Source organism: Prenolepis imparis, unplaced genomic scaffold, assembly GCF_030444845.1.
Source record: "Prenolepis imparis isolate NDT839.2.m4 unplaced genomic scaffold, iyPreImpa1.0 SCAF_4, whole genome shotgun sequence".
Classification (NCBI taxonomy): domain Eukaryota; kingdom Metazoa; phylum Arthropoda; class Insecta; order Hymenoptera; family Formicidae; genus Prenolepis; species Prenolepis imparis.
Window position 1 is genome coordinate 13,975,933 of NW_028141162.1, and position 25,136 is coordinate 14,001,068.

Genomic DNA, 25,136 nt, shown 5'->3' on the forward strand with positions numbered 1-25,136 from the left:
CCGCGGTTATTTCTATCGTCCGTAACGTAAGAACGGCACCGATAACAATATTTCAATGTAAGTTATTATACCGCAAAAGTCCCTGTTATTTTAGCACTTATACGTCACGATTTTCCAAATTTTTCCTCTCATATTTTTTATATTTCATAAATTTTGCGTTTTCGTAAAGTTTTTCGTGAAATTCACCGGGGAATTATACCGCGCTCTTTTACCGCAACTGCTTGCGCTTTACCGGAAGTACGAAACACTTGCACTCGTGTATTCGTAACACGCCCGTGAGAGTTGCAAATTCCGAGGCAAGCGAGAGAGAGAGAGAGAGAGAGAGGTAAGGGAGTTTTGACATTTCGCCAACTTTGCACCGTGCCGGTGTCAAGTTTTATCGCCTCGCCTTTTCGCTCATCACATTCGAAACTTGTTGGCCGCACCGCTATTGCTCATTGCAGTCAAGCGGAAAAGCTTGCCCTGGTCTCGAACTTGATTCCGCTTCCTGTCGCGCGGGCACGCGTCCACATGATGGATACACTTTGCTGTGTGTGTGTGTGTGTGAGAGAGAGAAAGAGAGAGACGGTGGGGGGCGATAAATGTACTTAACTTCCGCCGTTTTCCGTCGCAGAGTTGTCGCGGCCAAACTTTCGCCCCGACGACCCCGCTTTCGAGCGCAACAGCGTGGATACTCGATTTTACGTTAGGATCTTTCCTACCCATGAGCTACCAATCAAGCTTACATATTACGTGTTGATACTTAAAAAGTGGAAAAGAGTCAAATTCAATATTATAGAATTTGACATATAATTTATATCGTTATAATTGGAAACATATGTTTAAATTACAAAAAAAAATAAATCCAACTATAATTTTCGAGTATAATTATTTAATGGTGAAAAAATAAATGTACGCACTATGCATAAGCAATGATTATGTCAAAATAATTTAAATCATATGCAGCATATATATTATTTGCATATGTTTTGCAACATGTGAATAAATCTGAAACACGCTCAGTTTACTTATATAATTCGTTCGCTTCTGAAAATGAACGTAAATAGATAAACGTCATCGTCATTATTGTAAATGTTAGTGCACGGAGATCGATAGAAGTGTCACATCAATTTAATATTATGATTCGAAGTGTCTAACAAGTCTGCTAGCTGCGTTGGGCTTCGTAATGGAGTTATCAGTGTGGCACTGCATAAGAGAAACTTGCCTGATTGGCGTTTAACGCTCGCAACGTGTCAGCCTGATCGTCGAGAGGTATGTTATTGCCACGTTAAATTTTCCTATGCATATATTTATAAATATTTACGTCAATGAGATTTAATTCAAGTCGCGTCTGATTGCACAATCTCGAATCAAAGCTAATTCAAGCAATTAATTACTTAACATCAAGTCAGATAAATATTACAAAAGCTTCTTGAAACATTTGAGATGCTTGTCTGATAAGGATCTTTATAAATCAGAAGAGAGACAAGGATTCAAAAATACAATTTTTAAATATAGTTAAATTTCTGTCACAATTCTGTTCAATGAGAAAATTGGATTATATATCGTTATCAAAGATTAATCCGCTTCTTGCGCATGTTTGCGGTGTATCTTAGTTTCTCTTTATTTATTTTCTCTCCTTGATATAATATCGCGGAAACAAACAAGTCCCCATCACCTCAATATAACCGGAAGTGCGACGGATGTATGTTTTGATCTCTACGCAAAGTCTAGATGAAAGGATAAGGAATATCCCTGTGGAATATCGCCACAGACGCTGACACGACTTTAATGTTTTTCTATAATATATTCTCCTACTTTTCGTGTCTATTTTATTATTTTTATTTTTACTCAACATCCGCGCAAACGGAATTCTGAATCAACAACATAAGGGAGATTGCTGGGATACATCGATTATTCATTATCGATAATCAAACAATTATATTCGTAATATGCGATTTAAGTAAAATTGATCAATGATGCAGAGAAAAAAAAAGAACGATAAGTCCATATTATTTCGTAAATATAATTATGAGCATGTTCGTTATTCAATAACTTTTGATCTTTCTTTTTAATTGCGTTTATTTGATTTTCAACGTTGAATACGAGAATACGATGGATTCGTTTAATTACACACATTCATTAATAATTTATATGAACCATCAAAAGGATATGCGGAAATTGTACCTATAATTAACTGACATGACGTGTTCGATTACTCGCGATTCTCATTAAATAACATTTTTGCTTACGCATTATGCATTCAATATTTTATTAATTAATAATGTGCAATCTCATGTGAAAAAATTATGCTATCTCTCTTTCTTCTATTAAAAATGATTGAATTTATATATATATATATATATATATATATATATATATATAAATCAATATTGAATGATATGATTTTATACGTACTCGATGCACGTATAAAAAAAATCATAATTTATAAAGCAAATATAACACACACACACACGCGACAAGTTAAATACGTAAATCGTAATGGTTATATATGTGAAAGACAATATATATTAAAAATTAAATAATTATTATTTCATGTTTTCAGCTGGATCCATGATTGTGGCAAAATGGTGGATCGGCAAAAGGCACTTCTGATGGTATTACTGGCGCTCCTGATTTATCCGAACGATATCTTTGGTAAGTTTCTTTATTATTTCATCGGAACTTGAACACGAGAGTACGAGGGTAGGCGAGGGAAAAAAATTTCGAGCAATTCGTATTAACTGTACGGTGATCCCCTGAAATTCGCTATAACGGATCGAAAAGCGATTCCGGAAAAACAAGATTAATCTAACGAAATCCTTTAACGGATTTCGTCTCCCCCTCCCCCTCTTCCCCAGATGATCCCACGATATTAGAATCCCGGCGAGAGTAGATGCCTATCGCGTCACGCAAACGCGTTCGCAGATTTCGAGGGCCACACCGATCCCGATGAATACGAGAGAGAACCATGAGATATATATATATATATATATATATATCGCACTGTGTACGGGCAATTTTGCAACTAAGCCGTTCGCTGTGCACACGACCACCTGTAAATACAATACCGGGACTAATCCGCTTTTGAAACGCACACTTGCACGGCGCGACATACGGCGATATTGGCCTTACGACCTTCCGCTACGGTGAGATATTACTTTTTCTGAATACCAACGCGTGTTCCGCGGATAAAATGAACAATTCGTAGAGTTTCGTTAAAGCACGCATATTATTGCTCATTCCACATTTTACTTGTTCACGTAAAAAAATAAGGGGAAAAAATCGTGCATATCTTTATATATAAAATATAAAGTAGAAATATTTGTATAACATAATAAAATATAATATAATAAAATATAATATAATAAAATATAATGTAATATATCCAATTGCGTAATATAATATAATCCAAATAAATAGATATAAAATGGCAGATTGAATCCCCTTCCCCTCTGGCGTATATTTTATAAGAGAACACTAATTACGACAATATTTAATTCTGAAAGTTAAAAGGTTTCCCGGATTAAACTCCAACAATGCAAATAGGTTTTCAGTTCATTTCAAGTGGAATTTATTTCAGGAACAAAAATAAAGTGATTTTAAATGAAAATGCATCAGAGCAGGATTTTACGTGTTCGAATATCGATAATAGCAGCTAATTAATAAACCAGTAAATATCGCGGGATTATTTCGGGTATCATATTAATCATCTATTAATTCCTTCATATTATTATGTGTTAATTAATTATTACGCAAACATATTTATGCACACATGTCACAGAAGCATTAATAGTTTTTGAATTACAAATAATACTAAGGAAAAAATATTTCAACGCAATTACAATGAAAACCACACAAACATAAAAATAAAATTTTGCTGTATAAAGCTAAACATAATTTACCTTTTGTCTTAAAAAAAAACTCGAATGATGATGAACGTGTAATACAGAGAGCTAAACGGAATGTTCAGCCATACAAGCGAATGTTCGTGAAAGAAAAAATAAAAGATTACGATTTTAATAAAAACTACAGATATCGCGCGTAAGACAGGCGAGCGACGACAGAAAGAGGAGAGAAAGAAAATGGGCAGACTGCGAAGAAAAATGTTATATAGTCTGACGTAGATAAGAAAATTTCGCAAACTATCAAGGTTTTATCGCTTCCTCCAGTCGCGCATTCGCATGATAATTTCCACCCAGGCGAAACGTCTTCATAACAGATGAATGGCATTTGATTACTGACATCACTCAATTTCAGCCGATCTCTCTTTTCGTATTCTCTCAACGGATAAATAGGATTTTTTAGCGAAAACACTAGCGCGCCTGAATATTTATTCTTTGCGGATTCATTTCTCGCAAACAAACAAGCACCATGATTCCTGTATCCGATATTCCGATACCTACGCATTCCCTTAACGACTTTAACATTTTTCCATTCTATCATAAATGCCCAATTTGCATTGCGATCTTGACGAATTATCTCATTAAGATTTCCTAGTAATAGATTCTATTTAACACTTCAAATCCACACATCCATATAGAAATTCATAATCTTTAATAAAAGTTCTTACACTATTATTTTGGGCATTTGAAATATATCTACAATAAAAAGATTAGATTACTTTTCAATATATTTTCGATAGCAAAAATTGATTGTGTAGATTTTTAAATACAATAAAAATGAGTTAAAATAAATCCTAATATTTTTATTTAAAAAATTAATAGTTTAATAAAATCAGTAAACTTATTATTTTTGAAACATCAGTAAACCAGACTTATTATTTGAAAAAAAGCAGTTCTAAAACTTTATTCTATTTTTTTATAAAAATAAACAATACGAAATATTTCTTAAATTTATATATAACATAATTTATATATAAAATAAACTTTGAAGAGCTCTGTACAGCTTCTAAATGCAAATAATAATTGTATATAAATATTGATATGCGAAGAGATATCTGCAAATCAATAATTATGAACTGGACGCGAAGGTCCCATCCCGGTAAGTGCGAGGTGTTTCATTGTGCATTGAATATTGATGCTGAAAGGGATAAATAAGGAGCGAGACGTGCAGACCATAGAAAGGCAGCATTCGGCCAATCGGGAACTTCCGCTTATCGGTTGCTTAACGAACGGTGAATGGAAAAGGGGTGGCCATTCAGAGGCGGGCAAACGGAAGAATAAATTGAGTTAAATTAAACGAAACCTTCTTTTACGCGACTTTTCTCGAGGCGAACGACATCATCGATGAAGCGATACCGCGCGACGCAAATTCTTGGCTTTATTTAGAAATGTCTCATTTAATCTAAGATATGCTATTTTCATCGTAAATGCAGCGTGTCTCCAATCAATTTTTCGTCGTCCCTTTGCGTTTTCTTTGCAATAGAAATTCGCTCGAGAAGAAGACTCGTAATAAGAAATAATGTATTTAATCTTAATTTCAAATAAAGATATAACAATTATTAATTTCATACGAAATCTAAAATTGCAAGATCCGCGATATTTTTTAAGGGAACATTTCATAAGTCAATATTCGCTTAAAAATGATTCCCATTGCAACGATTTTGGAAAGCAACGAACGACAGCACTTTCTCATTTCTTAATCCTCGTATTTTTGCAACTCTGAATTTTGCAACTGATGAATTTAGCATCATGCTCTTCGGTATAAAACTGTACGCTTTCGCTTATGTTTTGCATTATCAGCACCGTCGTCGAATCGCGACAAAATTTTGCAAAAATGTCTTGTTACGACAGACAGTTTTTGCGAGGCAAACTATGACTAAAAAAGAAAATGATAAAAAGAAGTGAAGCAAAAAGAAAAAGAGCATGACAGGAGAAAGAAAATCCAATAAGTAGATAGAATTCAAAAGAGTACAATTAAACGACAATAAGCAAGATGCTTAGCTATTATATTTTTATTAAGCTATTAATTCGATTTTTCTTGAAAAGAGAACAGATCAATTTTCTCTTTCTAAAATATCTGATAATAAAATCGAAGTAGAAAAGAATAATTAAAGACATGATGCATGTTAAATTGCGCGCAGTAACAGAACAGAGAAAAAGAAAAAACCAACAAGGCGGAGTCAAAAAAAGAGGGAGAGAGAAAAGGAGTTAAGGGATGCAAAACGAGAAAAATGAAACGCTGAACTCGGGAACTTTCCGTTGAGAGTCGCGACTTTAGGAATATTTCTTTAGGCGGTCAGAGTTACGTGCGGAGGACGGTGGCTGTTGGGTGACGAGATTTGTAGAGTGTCTGTTTGCTTGTTTGGCCGTTTACTTTGGCCACTAGCGAAGGACGAAAGTGCGTTTGCAGGCGCGAAAACGTTGCTAGGGTGGATATGACTTCTCCCCTATATGCAAAGTATATTAAAGGTACATCTTATTCAATTTGTAAAAGATATAATAATGTGTCTCAATCTGTTGGAATAATTTCTTGAAGAAATTTTACTACATTATTCTTTTATAATAAAAATAAAAAAATATATGGAAAATGATTTTCGGAAAATAATTATCTCGGAACAAATCCAAACAACGATAATAATACGAGTCTTTCGACATTGAAACAACAAAAGCAACTTGGCAAGCAAGTTGGCTGCCTGCCTTTGGCTGGAGAGTCCCCGAGTGAAAGTCAAAACTAGTACCTAATGCGGAAATCGGTCCGCTGCAGAGAGTGAAAACTATACTCTACGAAAAGTGTATTATAAGTACTTTAGAACACGTGCACCAGTGTCCAAAGTATTATCATTGTGTTACTTTAGTTTCTCTATAATATAATGTTGTTCATATAAAAAATATACCTATATATATATACTTTTTTTTCAAACAATTTTACTTTATCGCACAATAAATTTTTAATAATAAAATAATGTACGCTGTTCACATAGTTCACTTTTCATGTATTTTCAATAAACAGAAAAAAATGACAGATATGTAAATTATTTTTAGTATTGTGACTTTGCCTGTCATCGATATGACGTGTATGAAATACGGCCATCATTATTAATATACTGACTGAGCGTGCGTAAAGTGCATTCTAGCGCGATGAGTTAAACATGTAGTTAATATTACCTCAGTTGATACATTGCAGCGATAGTTTAGTCGACGCTCCGGATGCTCGATTACACGAGCGATACACGTGGATCGAGTAAATCGTATGAAGTTCATTCGCAATGAATTTCCGGCGCGTGGATAATTCCGGGCAAAATGTACAATAGATTTATCATACTTGGATATACTTATTATATATTTGTGATACGAATCTAAGAAAAAGAGAGATTAAGATTTTGCTTAATAATCAGTTCCGTAAATGTCTTATAAAATTAAAAATGTGTGCATAAATTTTATCGATTAAACTGATAATCTTACTATATATAATTTTATCCGAATTCAAAAGTCTTTTCGCCAATCTCGTATATCTTCTTTTCATCAATATCATATATGAATTTCACATATCTTATCCTAATTAATAGAAAATTCAACACGTTAGAGATATGTTAGGGAAATAATATCGGTATTTCGTAACAAAAAAAATAATACATTTTTTAAGATTATTAATAAAATCAAATAAAAAGAATAAAAACAATATAATGAGAAATTCTATATATAATATATTTTAAAAAATTAAAAGTTTTTGTCAAAATATTACATTTAATAAGCATTAACTAATAATTAGTAATTAATAAATATGCTCTTCCAAGTGATTATTAGTGCTGCTTGAATTTCATCAAATACGCTTTTGGATTGTTCGATGTGCAAATGCACGAAATGATGTGCAAAATTATTGTCAAATAACGCTTGACCAATAAAGAGTAAATAATTGCGCAGCGCGATGCTATTTATGAGATAAATTGTTCAAATCGTCCTAGTAATCGATAGTTTATTTTTCTTTATCTACCGTCAGTTGTTTATTTTCCAATGTTCCGTCAACCAGTGTCTCTCTCTCTCTATACTTCCATTTTATAGTAAACATTGCACACGCGTGGGTTTGCTGTTATTTTATTTAACTACGGTATTTTTTAACGAAAACATTAGCATATAGATATCTCTATACGAAAGAAATACATTTAATTTTTTTCCTACGCAAATTTTAATAAAATAAAATATCACTATTAACGTCAAAAAATAAAGAATTTATTTACGAGAATATGAATGGAAAAATGAATAAAAGCTTTGTATGCGATTTTCCAAAGTAAAAGCTGTCGCTATAATGTCGCTATTAAGGCAAAAAGCGGTCCTCGGATAATGAAAGGACTCGGCGCGAAAATTGCTCGAATTATCTCGAAGCAACAATAAAGAGTTTACGAGTAAACTGTTATGAAAAAAGGATTGTGTATGTCGAGCAACGAAAGCTATTAATTCGATTACATTACAGCGCGGCGAAGAATTTTACGATATTTAATATCCATAACAACTTACTTTCCCGACGGAAGTTCGATAATAAGCCACTCGCCAATTTTCAAGAAAGTTTCCGGATGGAAAACCTCTCGTGTACTTGCTGTTGCAACGTTGACGAGTACGAGGTGCGTAAGTAATTTATGCCAGTGAAACTTTTTAATATTGATAAAATGCGGATGAGCTATTGTCAATTTTTGCGCGCCGACATCTTGAAATCATCTTTATAATCTTCATTCGATTAATTAAAGGCTCGAGAAAATCGCTATTCGTGAAATAAAAATATAATATCTGTTAAAGATATTTAATTTTAGTTTATTTTATTTTTAAGATAATTAATTTTGAATATTTTTGAATTTTTTCTAAAATTTAATCGGTTTGTAGAGATGTACTTTAACTTCATAATTTTCTTAGCCGTTTAATTATTATTTTATAACACGACGTACCTGTCGGAAGTAACAATTATATAAATTCATAAATGAAATCTAAATATAATATTTTACATTACACAGTCTTTCAAGAAAATTTCTTTTCAAAAATAATTAAAACCATATACATATACGCTATACGTGGTGCCTTAATTATGGACATACTTTCGCATAACAAATGACTGGGGCTCGGTTTATGTTTATATATATTTCAGAGAGTTATATTTTAACTTTTATCATAGTGTTCTCTCTAGTATCAACTGACAGCAGAATGTTAAGCTATTCACGACGATTGTCGCTTTCACTCTCTTTTATAATACTTTTTGATTCCATTATCTCTGTTATAAGATAAATAGGTCAAGCTTGTCTCTTCTTCTTAGATTTATTGCTAATTCCTTTACCATTACATATTTCCTTCTCCGTACTGCGTCGCATTCTTTTAGCAAAATTTTCCTATCTCTAGAATTCTCTTTTATCTGTCTACACGATGTTGTACAAAAACTCTGTTTCACATAATTCGCTCATAACTGTTTATCATTTAAATTGCACTAATTATAAATAACACGATCACACCTTTATATTAAATAACGATAAAAAATTAACTTTAAAAATTATCCTGTAGAAGTAGAAATTAAAATTGTTTAAGCTATATATATACACACATACAATTAAGAAGTAGAAATTAAAATTGTTTAAGCTATATATATACACACATACAATTATGTGTATGTTAAGTGTCTTTGTTATAATAGCTGATTATTGGACGAACATAAAGAGAATGAGAGAGAAAGATATTTATAATAAAAGTTAATAGATTTTAAGTAAGCATATATAATTTATGCTAAGAAGTAATAAAACATTTCATAGATCATAACTTATTCTTCAGATAAATGTTAATCAAAATTATTTCATAGCAATAGACATACTCATTTTTGATACATCACTTTTAATGGATTTTGAATATCCAATAGAATTAAAGATCTTTTATCACAATTACAAATTTCATTCAAACATATCGTTGCGCACGGTGTAACGAGAAATGAGATAATTGAAAATTAATAACTCGAATTATATATATGAGCGAAATTGTTTCAATTCATACATTTGTTGTACTCTAATTAATTTCATATAATTCACTGTCCCATGTCAATAAATTTTAAAAACAATTTCAAAAAGAATTTAATTTTAGAAAAATTTGACTTTGAAATATGATTTTTATCTAAATTCAGCGAGCAATTACTTGTGATCTCATTCGTTTAAAATAGAGAAATTCGTTTATAACAACCAAATACAAAATAAGTTGATTATCGTAATTTAATATCGCAGATTTCTCTTTGCCGCAAGATTAATAATTAATAAATTGCCACATTTCTTCTTGGCGGTGATGAAGTCGCAATCGATATTTATTGTAATTATTCTCTGACGATGAAAAATGGGAGGTTCATATATAGGTTCATATATTTTTTTCATTAAAATAGAAATACTTAATTAAGTAAACTCGCTAAAAAATTTTATTAATTTTATAAATGAACGCAATAAATAAATGTCTGCTATATAACGCGTGTATAAAATATTTCTTTTATTCAATTAGCAGGTAAATATTGTTGCATTTTCATGATATCAAGCTACGCAGGCACAAACCTCGCATATTGCAGAATATAAAAACCTCTAAATCGAGTAGCTTATGCAGCAGCTGGGACAGAAATTTCTGCAGAAGTATCATTGTCCTGTTTACCCGCCGTACGCCGCGCTGCCAGCTATTTTTAGCAAAAATTCATACGAAAAATATCGCGCACGCACACATCTATTTCGCACTATTCGATGGAAGCCATCGAATGTGATACACATTTTCCATGATATTTCTAGGCACACGAATTCAAGGACCAAAACAGCTTGTTATCCGAAGATCGCGAAGAAAATGTAGAAACAATAGTTTTGTGAAGTCTGTTCTTATTTTGCTTAAGGAGGATCTACTTTCAGAGGAAAATTGCATTTGAGAATGTCTCTTCTCCGCGCCGACTCGCTTCTCTCCAGAGTGATCGATTCAATCAACGTCTACGTCATTATTCTGTAAACTACCGGATAATTATCTCGACGCGCGCGATATATTAAGCTCCGCCGATCGCAATATTAATTCAATTCGCCCGACGCGAGTCGTCGAACGGTATTTAGTTCGTCGACGGACCGTAAAAATCATCTGACGTTACGGTGCGTTTAGGCACGACATATATTTGGCAATAAATTATTTCAGGCGGAAATGCCACCGCGAGAGTAAATAAAATGCGGAAGTTGACGAACGGAAAGTATGATAGAACCGAGCATCTTCAATCTCTACTTTGCCATCGAAGCGATTTATACGTTATGCATCATATTTCTCGCGCATTTTATCTTATTATGCCAATCTATCATCATATCGAACGATTGCCATTGTTGTATTTATATGCACCTATCAAACAATTTTAAAAAATATAAAAATAATTTATTATAAATGAAAATATAAAAATATAAGAAATATATAAAAAAATATAAAAAGGTAAACAGAAACGTACACTATATACACGATGCATTAATCGTTGTAATTGTGTAAGCAATATTTATTATTACGTGCGCTGCACGTATTATTTTATGTTAGAAAGACAATAGAATGGTAGGTATATGTATTTTTCTACAACATAAATTATACTTTCAAGAACTAAATTAATTTACAATAAATCATATTTATTGGAATTATTTTTGTTTTATGTCTTAATTCATATTTTATGTGGCAACGTTACTTTGAAGAAACCATATACAAAATTTTAGTTTTTTTTAAACAAGACAGAATTACAAACAAACATTTTTATTTTATGATTTGCATATTAAAACATCTATCGAACTTTTTCATAATAATTACTCAAAGAATACTATTTCTAATAAAAAAATGTATTTTTTTCCTCGAAAAATGAGGCAGAGATATTCATAAATCTTTCGTGTAAATACAATTGTCGAAGCACATATGCATAGAAGTGGAGATATGAAGAAAATGTCAATCAGATGTCGATTAATATTATTCGCGCATATAGAAGATCGCTTAAGTGCTACGCATATACGGCAGCGATTCTCGCTAATTCGACGTCACATGTCTATATGCATTTAATTTGCAAGTCGCGAGACGTATCTCCGCGTTTCGCCAAGTCGCGTACCGTTCCACCTTGTGACGTTTATTCGCTTTTCATAAAGTGCATTCTGCGCGACGCGACTGCGAATTCGACATCACTGTCGAAAAATTGCCGGCGATGCGCTATGCAAATGGCGTATGTATTTTTCACGCACGTCATACGTATATTTTATCGTTTCAGGAGGCGCTTTTCAACCCGAATTCTCCGGTCCTATCACCAATCTAACCGTGCCACTAGGAAGAGACGCCACTTTCACGTGTCTAGTGAAACATCTAGGAGGTTACAGGGTAAGTTGCATGAAAAGCGACGGCGTGCCTGTGATGTCGTAACGCTCACTTAACTTCTTGGGGTTTCGCTTAACTTCTGAAAGGAAGCGCCTTTAAAAAATCATATCTGCTACCATAAACTTTCGCAGCGTATATGTATACTGCTATAGTCCGATAAGTACCACAAAAATCTGATAGATGTAATACAAACAGAATAAAAAAAAGCGATAATGTGACGATATCGTTAAAAGATTATTATTACATATTATTTGTTGATATATACGTCATTATTATTAAAAAAATTATTTGTATATAAATTTCTATAATCCGGAGTTTAGTTTTTTTTTTATCTTCTACGCGCAAAAATAAAAAGGAGCAGAGCTATGTAATGAAAAAAATATACTCGATAAGATACGTACATATAGAAAATACATTTAACGCGTTGAATAATATATCTGTACAATTTTCACGGCCGCATCAATTGATCTTATATATCTGCAAAATTCTCACTTAAGGAACTCGAGGGGAATTTTTCTGCTCACTTTGCCCGACTTCTACTTTCAGAGAATCGAGAACTTTTATCGATACACGTGCGTACATAAGAAGCTACGAACGGCCCGACGTTTTTCCCAAAAACGTATTAACGAAATCTTTTTATAAAGTTAATCTAATACATATCGCGCTCTCTATCGATCTTGCACGCGCACACTTTACGGCGGAATAACTTGAGTTATATCATTTATCATTACTATTAGTCGCAAATTCGCATTTTTATGCGACAGTGGAATTTAATAACATTTTTAGTTTTTTATATTGTGAGATTATCTTTTTCACACATTATTGTTATTTCTTCACGCATTTGTTCACATAAACTGCATTACGTTAATTATATTACGGAGGAAATTAATATAAGCTATCATAGTATAATCAGTTGCTTCGATTCGTCATACATTTTGCTCGTAGCTGATCAGACATTTGACACTGATATTTTGAGGTTCGCTACATCTGACGTGACGCTATATTTGACTAAAACTGTAACTATAGAAACTATAGAAATTCAAACTTATAGATTAGAAGATTCGATTACGTTTCACATCAAGCCGAATCTTTATCAGCAAATCAGTAAAGTAGAAGCGAAATATCAATATCGGAATAATATACGAGCTTCATTTTCGAATTAATATTCGAAATCTCTTTCTCTCTTCCTCTCTCTGTTTCCATTCTTATTGCATGTCACAGATTGTATAATTATTATTATACCGTTAATTTAATCGCGCGGTACAACGAGAGCATCGATTATATGCAAATAAATGTCAACGCCTCGTGTCGGTCAAATTAAAGCAATTCCAAGCGGAGAATCATGATAATTAAATTTATGTGAAGTACAACTGCGATGTGCTAGAAATCCGTCGTTACCAGACGTAGTCAAAAGATGGTCTCTCCATTTATAGTCCACTTTCTGAGAGAATTTAAAAGTCAAATCGAAAGAATGACTCACAAGCGATCCATTTTACTGTTTTTTAAAACAATTCTATATTGAACAATTGCAATATCTATTGAAGAAGCGCTTTGATAGTCATGATTAAAGTCTGCGGAGTTTCTTGTAAAGCGAAAAGCGTCAAGTTTGCCGTTATTTCTTTCGTATACAAATGAAATTGAGATCAGTTTCTTTACTAACGAAATTTTACTAAGAAAAAAATGTGTATATAGATATTTATATAGATACATATTTTCATACATACAAAAAAAAAACGAGAAGATTATGAAGAAGCCGCTTTTGTCATTTCAAAGACACGAATATCATTGGATCTCTCTGTTCCAAAGAAAGATCATCGATACCCTTCTTGTCGATAGAATGTTTGTGCAGTCGCTATCGCGAGAATACACATGTGAGAATAATGAGAAAGAGAGAGAGAAAGTCGCGACATGGTAGTATTCCGGTTTTCTATTACTAGTTCGAGAATGGGCGCGCACGTGGTGTAACCATGGTGGTGTAACCATGGTGGTGTAACCATGCTATGTATGTGTGAATACATGTGCGTACGTGCGTTCGCTTACTCGCTCGCGTGAAATCGCGAGCGCTTCTCGCTTTGGGATTCGGAATATTCTAAGGAAAATGCAAATATCGCTGAAAGTTTGGCCAAGGGGAATCGTGCGTGTCAATCCATGTGTGTGTGTATATGAGTGTGTGTGGGTGTATGTGTATATACGTCTGCATGCTTGCGCACCTCAGGATAGGCATCCCCCACATCTGTTTGTATTCCGCAGTCGGATGCCTGTGAGAAAATTGCGGCGTCTTCGACGAAATCCGTGACGCCCGTCACCGCGATTTCCGGCAGCGCGATTCTATATTTCTCTCTATCTATCAATCTATCTCTTGTTCCCCGTCACCCCTATTAAGGCCTCGATCTCTGGCGATTGATGTTCCAGGTCGGTTGGGTAAAGGCGGACACGAAGGCGATTCAGGCGATACACGATCACGTAATCACGCACAATCAGAGGATATCCGTGTCCCATAGCGATCACAGTATGTGGAACCTTCACATCAAGGGCGTTCAGAAAGAGGACAGCGGTCTTTACATGTGTCAGATCAATACGGATCCCATGAAGAGTCAGGTATGTATCTCATTACTAATGATACGGGTCGATATATACGGGGTGGCCGCTGGGATTTTCACGATAAAATTCTGATTATATATAATGCAGAATCGATTTTTAAATTATTCATATATTTTAATTTTATACAGATGACATAATTAAATGCATTTAAAATTTTAAAATTGCCCAACGAATACTACTGTACTGATTTATTCACGCTGCTGATACACCACGTGAATCAACCGGTTCCGTCACGAGCTTTTCCCTGCTTCAATTACAAAGTTTGCGCCGTTCATTCGAATCTCGGGAGTAATGTCCATTTCAGGCATACCGCGCCTTTACTTCCGTCGTCGTTAATATTGGCCAGCGGGTAAATTTAACGAGGCGCAAGTTTCACGAAGAATCTTTCGCGACGACACTGCGGTGGCGGAAGTATCGTTAGGAAGTTCCGAGAGAGCGAGAGAGAGAGAGAGAGAGAGAGAGAGAGAGAGAGAGAGAGAGAGAGAGAAAGAGCTTCTAATAGCAGTTTGCCGCTGTTTTAGAAACGCGCGGAATTTACTTAGACGCGGAAACGATGGTGTATTCGTCGTTTCGAGCATTTTCGGTGATTACGTTTTTCCTATGATTATCTTACAGGAATGATATCGTCGACTTCTTTAAAAGTCTTTAAAAGAGATGACAGATTCACTGCACTCATTTGCTCGCATAATTCTGTTAAAATATATAAAAATTTAAATGATAAATAAATTTATTATATATAAATATATTTTTCTATTTAAATTCTTAAAATAAAATCCGCTCTCTCTTTAATTGATAAATAAAATTAATAAGTTTCAATATTTTATCTATATTTTGTTATTACTGATCTCAATATGTTGTCTCGATATAGTAAACTCGGAAACACATAGCTCTTGTTTGAAATTAGCCGTGGCAAACTAACAAACTCGGTGAAATAACTAATTGGGACGACCCTATCGACGACTGTATTTAGGTCGATAAAGCATGCGGACACGTTCGTCAATGGTCAAAAGGTCATACAATTCCGGCGAAACACACAAATTGATCTCTCATATTATATCTGTCCACATATTTTATTACATATTTTATCTGGTGACTATATATATGTGCATTATATATACACATTACATAAAAATCTTATAAACATTTCACGTTGCACATATTTGTGAATATAATTTATATAACATGAACTCAAAAGCGATTCTATTAATTACAAACTGTACTAAATTAATTTTATTGAGTTTGGATAAAGTAGATTTCTTAACTTTATTTCAGTAAAATAGAATGCATCAATTATGAAATATTGAGGATAAATTTTATTGATTCTCTGGACATTCCAAACAAGTAAATGTTGACTATAACACAAATTTTTTGTTGATTATGACAACAATTTTTATGTAATAAAGAATTTTCAAATATTTCAAATATTTTGCATCATATTTATGTCTTCTCTAGTTTCATTTTCTAATATTAAATATACAAAAAATATATATTATTTCAATTATGTGCAAATTGACAAAATTTTGTTATATATATTCGATAAAAATTTCATACAAATCTATCAACTTTTATTTCAGGAAAGAAGTCGTAAAATAGAATAAATCGATTCGAAGTGACTTATCATAATGTTACTACTACGTACATCACCAATAAAATACGTCGTAAGAAACGATAATAATATGTCCTCGTGCGTAAATATTCTACGCTATTTCGCGACAATCGGCTTTAAAAGGAATACGATTTCTTGCGCTCCAGCCTGAACTTCACGAAAGACGATGGTTTTTCGATAGTGACTCTATAAAAGAATCACTGGATGTATTTCGTATCTTTAACACTTCCTGTGTATTTTTCAGAATAACTTGCAAGAAAAATGATCTACATGTCATATAAAAATGATATATCCATAAAGTCAGTGAATAAAAATTATATAATATAATCTGTGTAAAGATTTTGTTTAAAGATATATATATATACCAAAAATCTTCCTATACTTCTATTTATACGAATTCATTTAATTTTATATATGTTTATAGCTAATTGTAAGAGATAATAAAATAAAATAGGAACAAATTTTCGTCAAATGATAGTTTTTCTGCATCGGGACGAACATCGCGGAAATGGATAGCGATAAGTCGCTGAACAAAACAATTAATCGAGCGATTCACTGCCAATAATGCCCGCATCGACAAAGTGCCAAGATGCGCATGAGTTAATCGATAGTTACTCAGTTACATTTGGACCACGTCTCACTTGGTTCACGCAATTAATCATCCCGGGTCTCAGTTTGCTAACTATCATTAACATAATCCACGGGACGTGATACGCGCGCAATCGTATTCGCATTAGAAACCCAGAAGACCCTTCAGAAATCCTTATTAAGTCCTTATCCGCTATATAAAATGTTTCATTTTTTACTGAATAATTTTGCTTTCAAATCGCGAGATAATATTTCCAACAAAGAAAAGAGATTCAAAATTCTGAAATCTGAAATGAAATTTATTACAGAAATATTGAATAGAATATAACAGAAATGCATATATCAATCAGCTGAAAATTTCGCAAACCACGTAAGCTATCGCATGAATAATACACCGACATGAGTAACACAATAATCAATGATAAATATAATTTTTGCGTTTAATAACATTATTGATTTACTCTATGTTTATGAGAAACATCGCATTTATCATATCATATTCATTACATTCCCGTGAAACCTTCGGGCGACGTAAATGAGAGAGGGAGAAAGGGAAGAAGAAAGAGAGTGTATATGTGTATATATGTATATGTGGAAGAGAGAAACTAAAGCGCTCTCGATTAGAGGCAGCAACAGTCGCAGCAACCTCGTTTACACATCTCCATACTTTCCGTCCGCCTAATCGTCGTCGGTGACGCGCGATAGCACACAAACTACAGCGGTATTACCGCCGAAAGCTCTGCCGCGAGAGAGAGTATTAGCTCTGCCGCCGACATAACAATCTATACAAGTATCGAAAGCATTTCGCCCTCCGCGTGCACGTGGCTGGCAGATCCGCGACATACTTAACGAGCCCGGGAACTTAACGAGCCGTCTTCGCCAGTTCGGGAACACTGATACCCGTTTATGAATAACGCGAGTATCGCTTAAATCCTGCACATCCCTCCGAACGACTCGCTCCGAGTTATAATAATAGGTGTCTCAAAAAAGTAACAGTAAATTAAATTAAAGAGGAAACACCCTAATATAATATATATATTGCGTGTATATAATTTTATCAGAAAAGGATCGGAATATTAAGTCGCGTTAAACGATTGTTACACGCGGTCGACGTATAATTACTGATTAAAAAAAAAAAAAAAAAAAAAAAAAAAACCAGCGGTCTCGCATAAAATCGACTTTCGAGCGGTGAATAATTTCAATGGAGAGTCTGGGATTAAACGAAGGTATACGTTTGTATACTTTCCACGCTCGCGCGCACAAATTCGTTCGAATGGAATAATTACGAACAATCAAGTAAACAAGTTCTCAAAATTCGTGCGCTCGCGTCCCTTTAAATGCACGGCGCTTAAATAGTTAGACGGTAATTAGGCGTACGCGAAAATGTCGCTTTACGAGCGTGAGAAATTTTTCTCGCGATACAAGAGAGACACTTTAACGAGCCAATTTAGTTAAGCGCCCCGTAAGTTCTCCGTTCGTCCTTTCTACCCTCGGATAACATTTGCCTTGTCTCTCTTCTAAGATCGGAGTCAAGACCGCCGCGGTTGTCTGGTTGCCTTAAAGTAACAGTTGGCTCGTCCGCCTCTTGCCGGCAAAGTGATACGGCGCGAGACGCCGCTGGAAGTCGAGCCGAGATCTAATTTTCCGACATTTCGGATTGAATTCGCGCGAGCTCTTCCCTTGCTAGTCGTAGTTTCCCTCTTTTCGCGAAGGAAGAAAGCTGTAATCTTAAATAGTGCACGGAGAGTAACACGCGACACGGTTGCGGGACGACGGCAAGGTGCCCTACTCGTCAGTCGCTCTCTTGTCGGTTTCGTTTTACCAAGCTAAATAATGAGCACTTTGCTGAATAAGACTGATAAATACCGTAGCAAATCAATCGGAAAAAAATGATGTCCTTTTTTGAAAAAGATATGTAAAGTCAATACTTGCATATATCGAAGTTTATTGTTCTCGCTTTTCCGCGATGCTCATTGGCTGTCGAGATTCGCGTTGTGCGTTATATTCGTAGCATCGAGAGGCTGTCATCACGAGGGTTAGCAGTTTAACAGTTTGTTCAAAATAAAATAAAATAAAATAATAATATTAGTTTTAAATAATATGTTATAATACTTTAAACTCGATTAATATTTTTGACAGTTATCAGCTGATTTCTGTCAAAAAATATTAATCGTTGATAAAGTATTATAACATATTATTTCAAACGTATTATTTTATTTTATTTTATTTTGAACAAACTGTTAAACTACTAACCCTTGCGATGACAGCCTCTTGATGCTACAAATATAACGCACAATGCGAATCGAAACAGTCAATCAGCATCGCGGAAAAGATGCAACAATACTCGCAAGAATCAACTTAACACGCCTTTTTTTTTAGAAAGGGATGTTATAATATTTTAAATTCGATTAATATTTTTGACAATTATCAGCTAATTTTTGTCAAAAAATATTAATCGAATTAAAAATATTGCCGAAGAATGGCGCGCGCGTAGTAGTTTAATTACTAAAAATAAATATAGCATGAAAATAAGGGCTACACAAGGGACAAAAAAATGTCTAAATAAAATATCTCTCTTAAAGATATAGATTCTGTGAACAAATGTAAAATCTGATTGCCTGAACTCTTTAATTATTATTTTATGTAATTAATAATATATTCGTTCTCATCTACATCGCGTCATATGTTCCTTCTTCTATGTGCATGTGTCTATTTTGCTTTATCTTTTGAATTAAACAAGTTTTACCACGAGCGGTTAAACCGCAGACCAGTGATTTGCCAGAGCAAATCCGCAATCCGATTGGAAACAAATCAAAATATGACTTTTCAAAAAAATGATGCATAAAAGCAAAAACAGCGATAAATAGATAGATAGATAGGTAAAAAAATGATGTAGTACATATTTCACATATTTTACTATTATCGCAATATTATTTCCTCTATTACTATATATTCTGTTATTATTATATTATGTTAAAATTTAAAAAAATTTTTTTAAATTCTCAAAAATTTATAATATCAATCTTCTCCTTTGTACGCTTATTAAATCGTTAAAAATCAGCCGCTCATCACAGTAATAAATTGTCTCCTGCGAATAAATTTTTCCTCCGTAAATTTGACTTTCCCACTATCAGATTCTCGTTTCTCTCTCTTTTCTCCTTCATTCACGTATGTATGTATATCAACAGTTAAAACACGATAGAGTCTCGTACTCTGCGAAGGATGCGGAGTCTCGCCTCTCGTAACTATGTTTCCTCGCTCGTTGCCGAATATACGGCATCGCCCTTCGCGCGTCGCTTATAATTCCGACTGCGTGTCTGATAAAATTTACGTGTACGTACGTAGACGTCGACTTGTGCGTCGTCTTTCTTGAAATTTCGCGTCACTTCTTCGGGGTTATCTGCATAATTCTGACGCGACGCGAAATGCACTGATTTAATCGAATAATTAAATCGAATCTCGCGAAACTACCATGTATCCCTTATAGAGATCTTGTACAATTTTTATAACGGTTCAAAATCAATCGCAAATCTTGTCCATACTACTTGAAATTATAATTCTACTTTAATTAAAAATTATCACGATTAAAACTAAAATTTCATTCTCCATTAGAATTGTGACACAATTTTCTGACTAAATATATCATCATATAATCATATCACAGTCATTTAACTAACTATGATTGTTCACATAATCTTCATTCATCATCAATTTTTATTTTACTCATAATGAATCATCAAGATAGATTATAACAGGGACGACAGATGCAAATTTAATATTTCGTATCAATGAATGCAAAAGCACATACGATATATATAACTTTTTGTCTTGTAATACTTTTCAGCATATTTGAATATTTTACAAATACTGAAAAGAACAGAATTATTTTTGCTTCGTTCAACGATACAATTAATCATTAGGAAACAATGTACGACTTCTCAGTTATATGTTCGCGATTACATCGGGAGAAATTGCGCGCATACTTACAAATTAATCCTATAATGCGAATCTGGCTAACAAGCGATAATGGGTCTCAACGGGCGTGTTGTTTGCGCGAAAGTGTTTACCCTCTGATACACTTTGTAAGACAAAATGATCTTCCACATTAACCATAATTGATATCACATTTACAATATTGATTTACTAAACTCCTCTTATATTTGTCTTCGTATTTTTATGACGCTCCTATATTTTCTTAATGACAATTGTATAGACTTTTATGTTGCTTTAAAAAAAAGTTTGTAACTTCTATTTTTATCAAAATAATGCAGTTAAAAAAAAACTGGTTTTAAAAAATTGGGTTAATATTTATAGTAATATTAAAAGAGAAAAATGTAAACTAAATAATTAATTAATTATTACTAGCTCTAAAAACGGAGATTTGATCAGACTCATTCACGATTATTGATACAATCATTCCCAGGCGCGTAATAAAATTAATTTACGATTCGCGCGAGTGCGAAGGAAAGTAGTTTCACAATTCAATGACGACACGTATGAGTTTTCGCGCTCGGGCACGTGTCTCGTCATCGCCGTTGCTGTGATAGGGTAGGTACGTAGGTAGGTAGGTAGGTAGGTAGTAGGTACGCAGTTTGCATTTGTCGGGAGGGCTGTTTCTGCAGCGGCGGCTTGCCAGACAACTCGGTTATAACGATTGAAGTTTCGTCGTGGCGTGGATTACATCCTCGTAATTGCACGTACACTTCGTGCCTCCGCGTCTTGCAAGGACAAGAGAGAGAAAGAGAAAGAGAAAGAGAGAGCGACGTGTGTGGAGTTTCCTTTAAATCGCGGGTGAAACGAGGAGAATCGAGAAACGGGGAGAAGTGAACACGGCGGGAAAGATATGGAGAAGTGAAGGAGAAACAGCAGGGGATGGAAGAGAGAAAGAGAGAGAGAGGTCCTTGCACTCGTCCTGACGTCTCGTGGGTTGACGTACGACCGACAAAAGTCCCCCGAACGCAGAGATGTTCGAGGTTGATCCTCCTTCTGCTCCACGACTCTCTATCGCGCTCTCTACTGTCTCCTCGCTCGGAAATTATAACGTGATAACGCCTCCGCGAGCACGCGTGCTCTGATAAGCGTCGAATGCGTAAGTTAGCGCGCAACCCTTTGTCCTGAAGGATTATTTTACACTTTGCGGGAAAGTGTGCCGTACATCCGGCATTTCGATTGCGTCAAGTTTTAGTCTAGGTTGTCTCTGAACAATGGAGCCGTAAAATCCTCGTAACGTATAGCGCGATTTAAATTCCACCATCTTACAATCAAGATTCATCTATCGAATTCATTAAAATTATCGATAATTTCTGCTGTAATTCGTCAAATAATATTTTTATACATATTAAAAGTATAAATAAAAATATTACGATCAAGAAATAATTTTTCTTATAATTATTATAGTAATAGAAAATAAATAAAAAATAAATTATTAGTAAAACGGATGGATTATGGCAGGAAGTCACGATTTTTGCGCACGTGACTCACGTATAATTCACGCGCGTAATTATCGAACGTCGCGGCATGCAAGAATGATGATGCCGATTAGTGATTATGATGTTTTGACGCTGCGCGCCGTTAATTAACGAATAACCCACGATACACACCGACATCCACAAATCCACACCGGCAACGTCAGCAGGTTGCACGACCATAATACGTTATCCCAACGTCGGGCTAAAGTATATCGGGAGCAAGACATTCGAGATTTAGAGACGCTCGCGTTATCTAACTGCCTTACACCCGTACTTCGTAATCTACTAATGTAACGAAAACCGGAGAAAAAACTGATATAGAACGAATTAAAAAAAACACACAATTCCACGTGAATCGTTCTTCTGTTAGAGGTTCAGAAACAAAATTTCAGAATCTCATATGAGTCGATGATATTATCTTGGCTTTTGCAGTTATTTAATTAGTCTTAAGAAATTAAGTACACTCTCCACAGAATAAAAAATACACCTGTTTTTCATTAATTTTGTATTTTTATTTACGTTTCTCTCAGTCCTTGCAGCGCGAATCCGGTTATTTTAAACACCATTTCCATAGCAGCGTCATATATATACCGCAACGAGGGAAATAAAGCGAGCTATATGTCATCATCTCTGATTCGCTTGTTGTTATCAACGCAGCACATAGGATGAGCCACATTTGCGCGCAATGCCGTATTATATTAATGAAAAAAAATATGTTTCTCTGTCTCTCAATGAACCGTGTACTAAGTTTTTGCAGAGTATGATTAAAGTTAGACATAATTATAGCTCTATGCGCTTTGTAGAATCTATCTCTCTCAAGTCATCATTGTGAAATTCGTGTATGCATTAATTAAAATTCGCCAATCATAAAAAATGTAAACAAATCGCGCGACGCAATATTCTAAATATCTCACATTTGAATAGTTTCATTATATTATACAAAATTGTAAAATATTTGTGATAAAAAATTATATATTTCGGTTAAATAATTTAAGTGCGATTTTGTAATAACAGTGAAACAAAGTAACAGAGAAAAAAAGGTGGAATATAAAGTTATAATTTTTTTTACTTATCCTTTCCTTTCTTTAAAAAAGGCATGTTAAGTCGATACTCGCATATATCGAAGTTTATTGTTGTCGCTTTTCAGCGACATTGGCTGTCAAGATTCGAGTTGTGCGTTATATTTGTAGCATCGAGAGGCTGTCATCGCGAGAGTTAGCAGTTTGACAGTTTGTTCAAAATAAAATTAAATAAAATAATGATATTAGTTTTAAATAAAATATTATAATACTAAACTCGATTAATATTTTTGATAGATATCAGCTGATTTCTGTCAAAAAATATTAATCGCGGATAAAATATTATAACATATTATTTAAAACGTATTATTTTATTTAATTTTATTTTAAACAAACCTTCGCGATGACAACCTCTCGATGCTACGAATATAACGCACAATGCAAATCGAAACAGTTAATCAGCATCGGAAAAGATGCAACAATACCTGCAAGAATCGATTTAACGTGCCTTTTTTAGAAAGGGATGTTATAAAATATTTTAAGTTCGATTAATATTTTTGACAATTATCAGAGTTGATTTTTGTCAAAAAATATTAATCGCAGATAAAATATTATAACATATTATTTAAAACATATGTTACTATTTTAATATTTTCAACGTATTATATGTACCCCCATTATCGCTATAGAAATATTATAAAATAACAATTTCTCACTCACCGATAGGTGCAATAGCGGAGTTGTAGTACACAGCACATTGATCTGAAAATAAAATATTCAAATTATGTACATGCATATGTGTGTCGAATATCTCATAAACGATGCAGTTTAGAAAAAATGTTTTATTTTGCATACCTGATAGTTGAACCGACGTCGCCCGATGCCTCCCCGGGCCTCCTCCTCCTCTCTTGGTCCTTCGTAGCACTCACGACACTCGCGAAAATACGAATAATTACGATTACCCGATACTTTACACGGCACTCCCGACGCGCGACACTTTACGGCACTCCCGAAACGACGCGTGAATCGCACTGTGTATCGCAATGCTACCTGTAACAAATAAAATACATACATATATTAGAATAATCTTATTATTTCGCATTATAACATACACAATATAAATATGTAAGCTAGAATTAACGATAGATATATCCACGGATCGCAACACATTCGGGCGCGCGACAACAGATTAAGTTGGGTTATGTTGGCAAGAAATTTTGCATCGAATTTTTTGCGAAATTGGCGTTTCGAACAATGACGACTACATATTAACGTTGAAATTATGATATGCGATTGATAAATATTACAATACAAAGGTTAGAAATCGTTTCTAATGATTATGCTTACTAATTAATCACAGCGGGACGCAGCTCGAACTGCCTGATACTCGCGGCGTTTCGGTAATGGCCGAGACTACAAACATCGGCAACTTCACTCTATAATAGCGCGCGCGCGATACTATATACATGACTTATATATAATATTAATAATTAATTAAAACTCGAAGGAGATTCGTTCGAAAAGATATAGCTTTAGAAAGAAAAAATATTAATCGAGAATAAGGTATTATATAACATATTATTTACAACATATTACTATTTTATAACTTTTA

At 34.0% G+C, this 25,136-nt stretch overlaps 2 protein-coding genes across 5 annotated transcripts in view; one reads left to right on the plus strand and one right to left on the minus strand.

Moving 5' to 3' along the window:
* The window catches only part of LOC145934932 (uncharacterized), a 469,524-nt gene that overhangs the window by 184,228 nt on the left and 260,160 nt on the right, over positions 1–25,136 (minus strand). Inside the window, exons 15-16 of the mRNA XM_083035847.1 lie at positions 24,380–24,574; positions 24,245–24,286 (exon numbers count right to left, since the gene is read on the minus strand). Coding sequence (XP_082891973.1) covers positions 24,245–24,286; positions 24,380–24,574 — 237 coding nt within the window. The remainder of the gene's footprint in view (positions 1–24,244; positions 24,287–24,379; positions 24,575–25,136) is intronic.
* Positions 1–25,136, plus strand: part of LOC145934929 (lachesin) — an 87,648-nt gene that overhangs the window by 23,791 nt on the left and 38,721 nt on the right. For 3 of the 4 annotated variants that reach the window (XR_014425131.1, XR_014425130.1, XM_083035841.1), the window contains exons 2-4: positions 2,546–2,637; positions 12,139–12,245; positions 14,655–14,840. Coding sequence is in view for 2 of the 4 variants with exons in the window: in XM_083035841.1 (XP_082891967.1) it covers positions 2,568–2,637; positions 12,139–12,245; positions 14,655–14,840 (363 nt within the window). In the remaining 2 variants the exon portion in view is untranslated. Of the gene's footprint in view, positions 1–1,129; positions 1,252–2,545; positions 2,638–12,138; positions 12,246–14,654; positions 14,841–25,136 lie in introns of all 4 variants that reach the window. The other variant, XM_083035842.1, reaches the window with a different exon arrangement.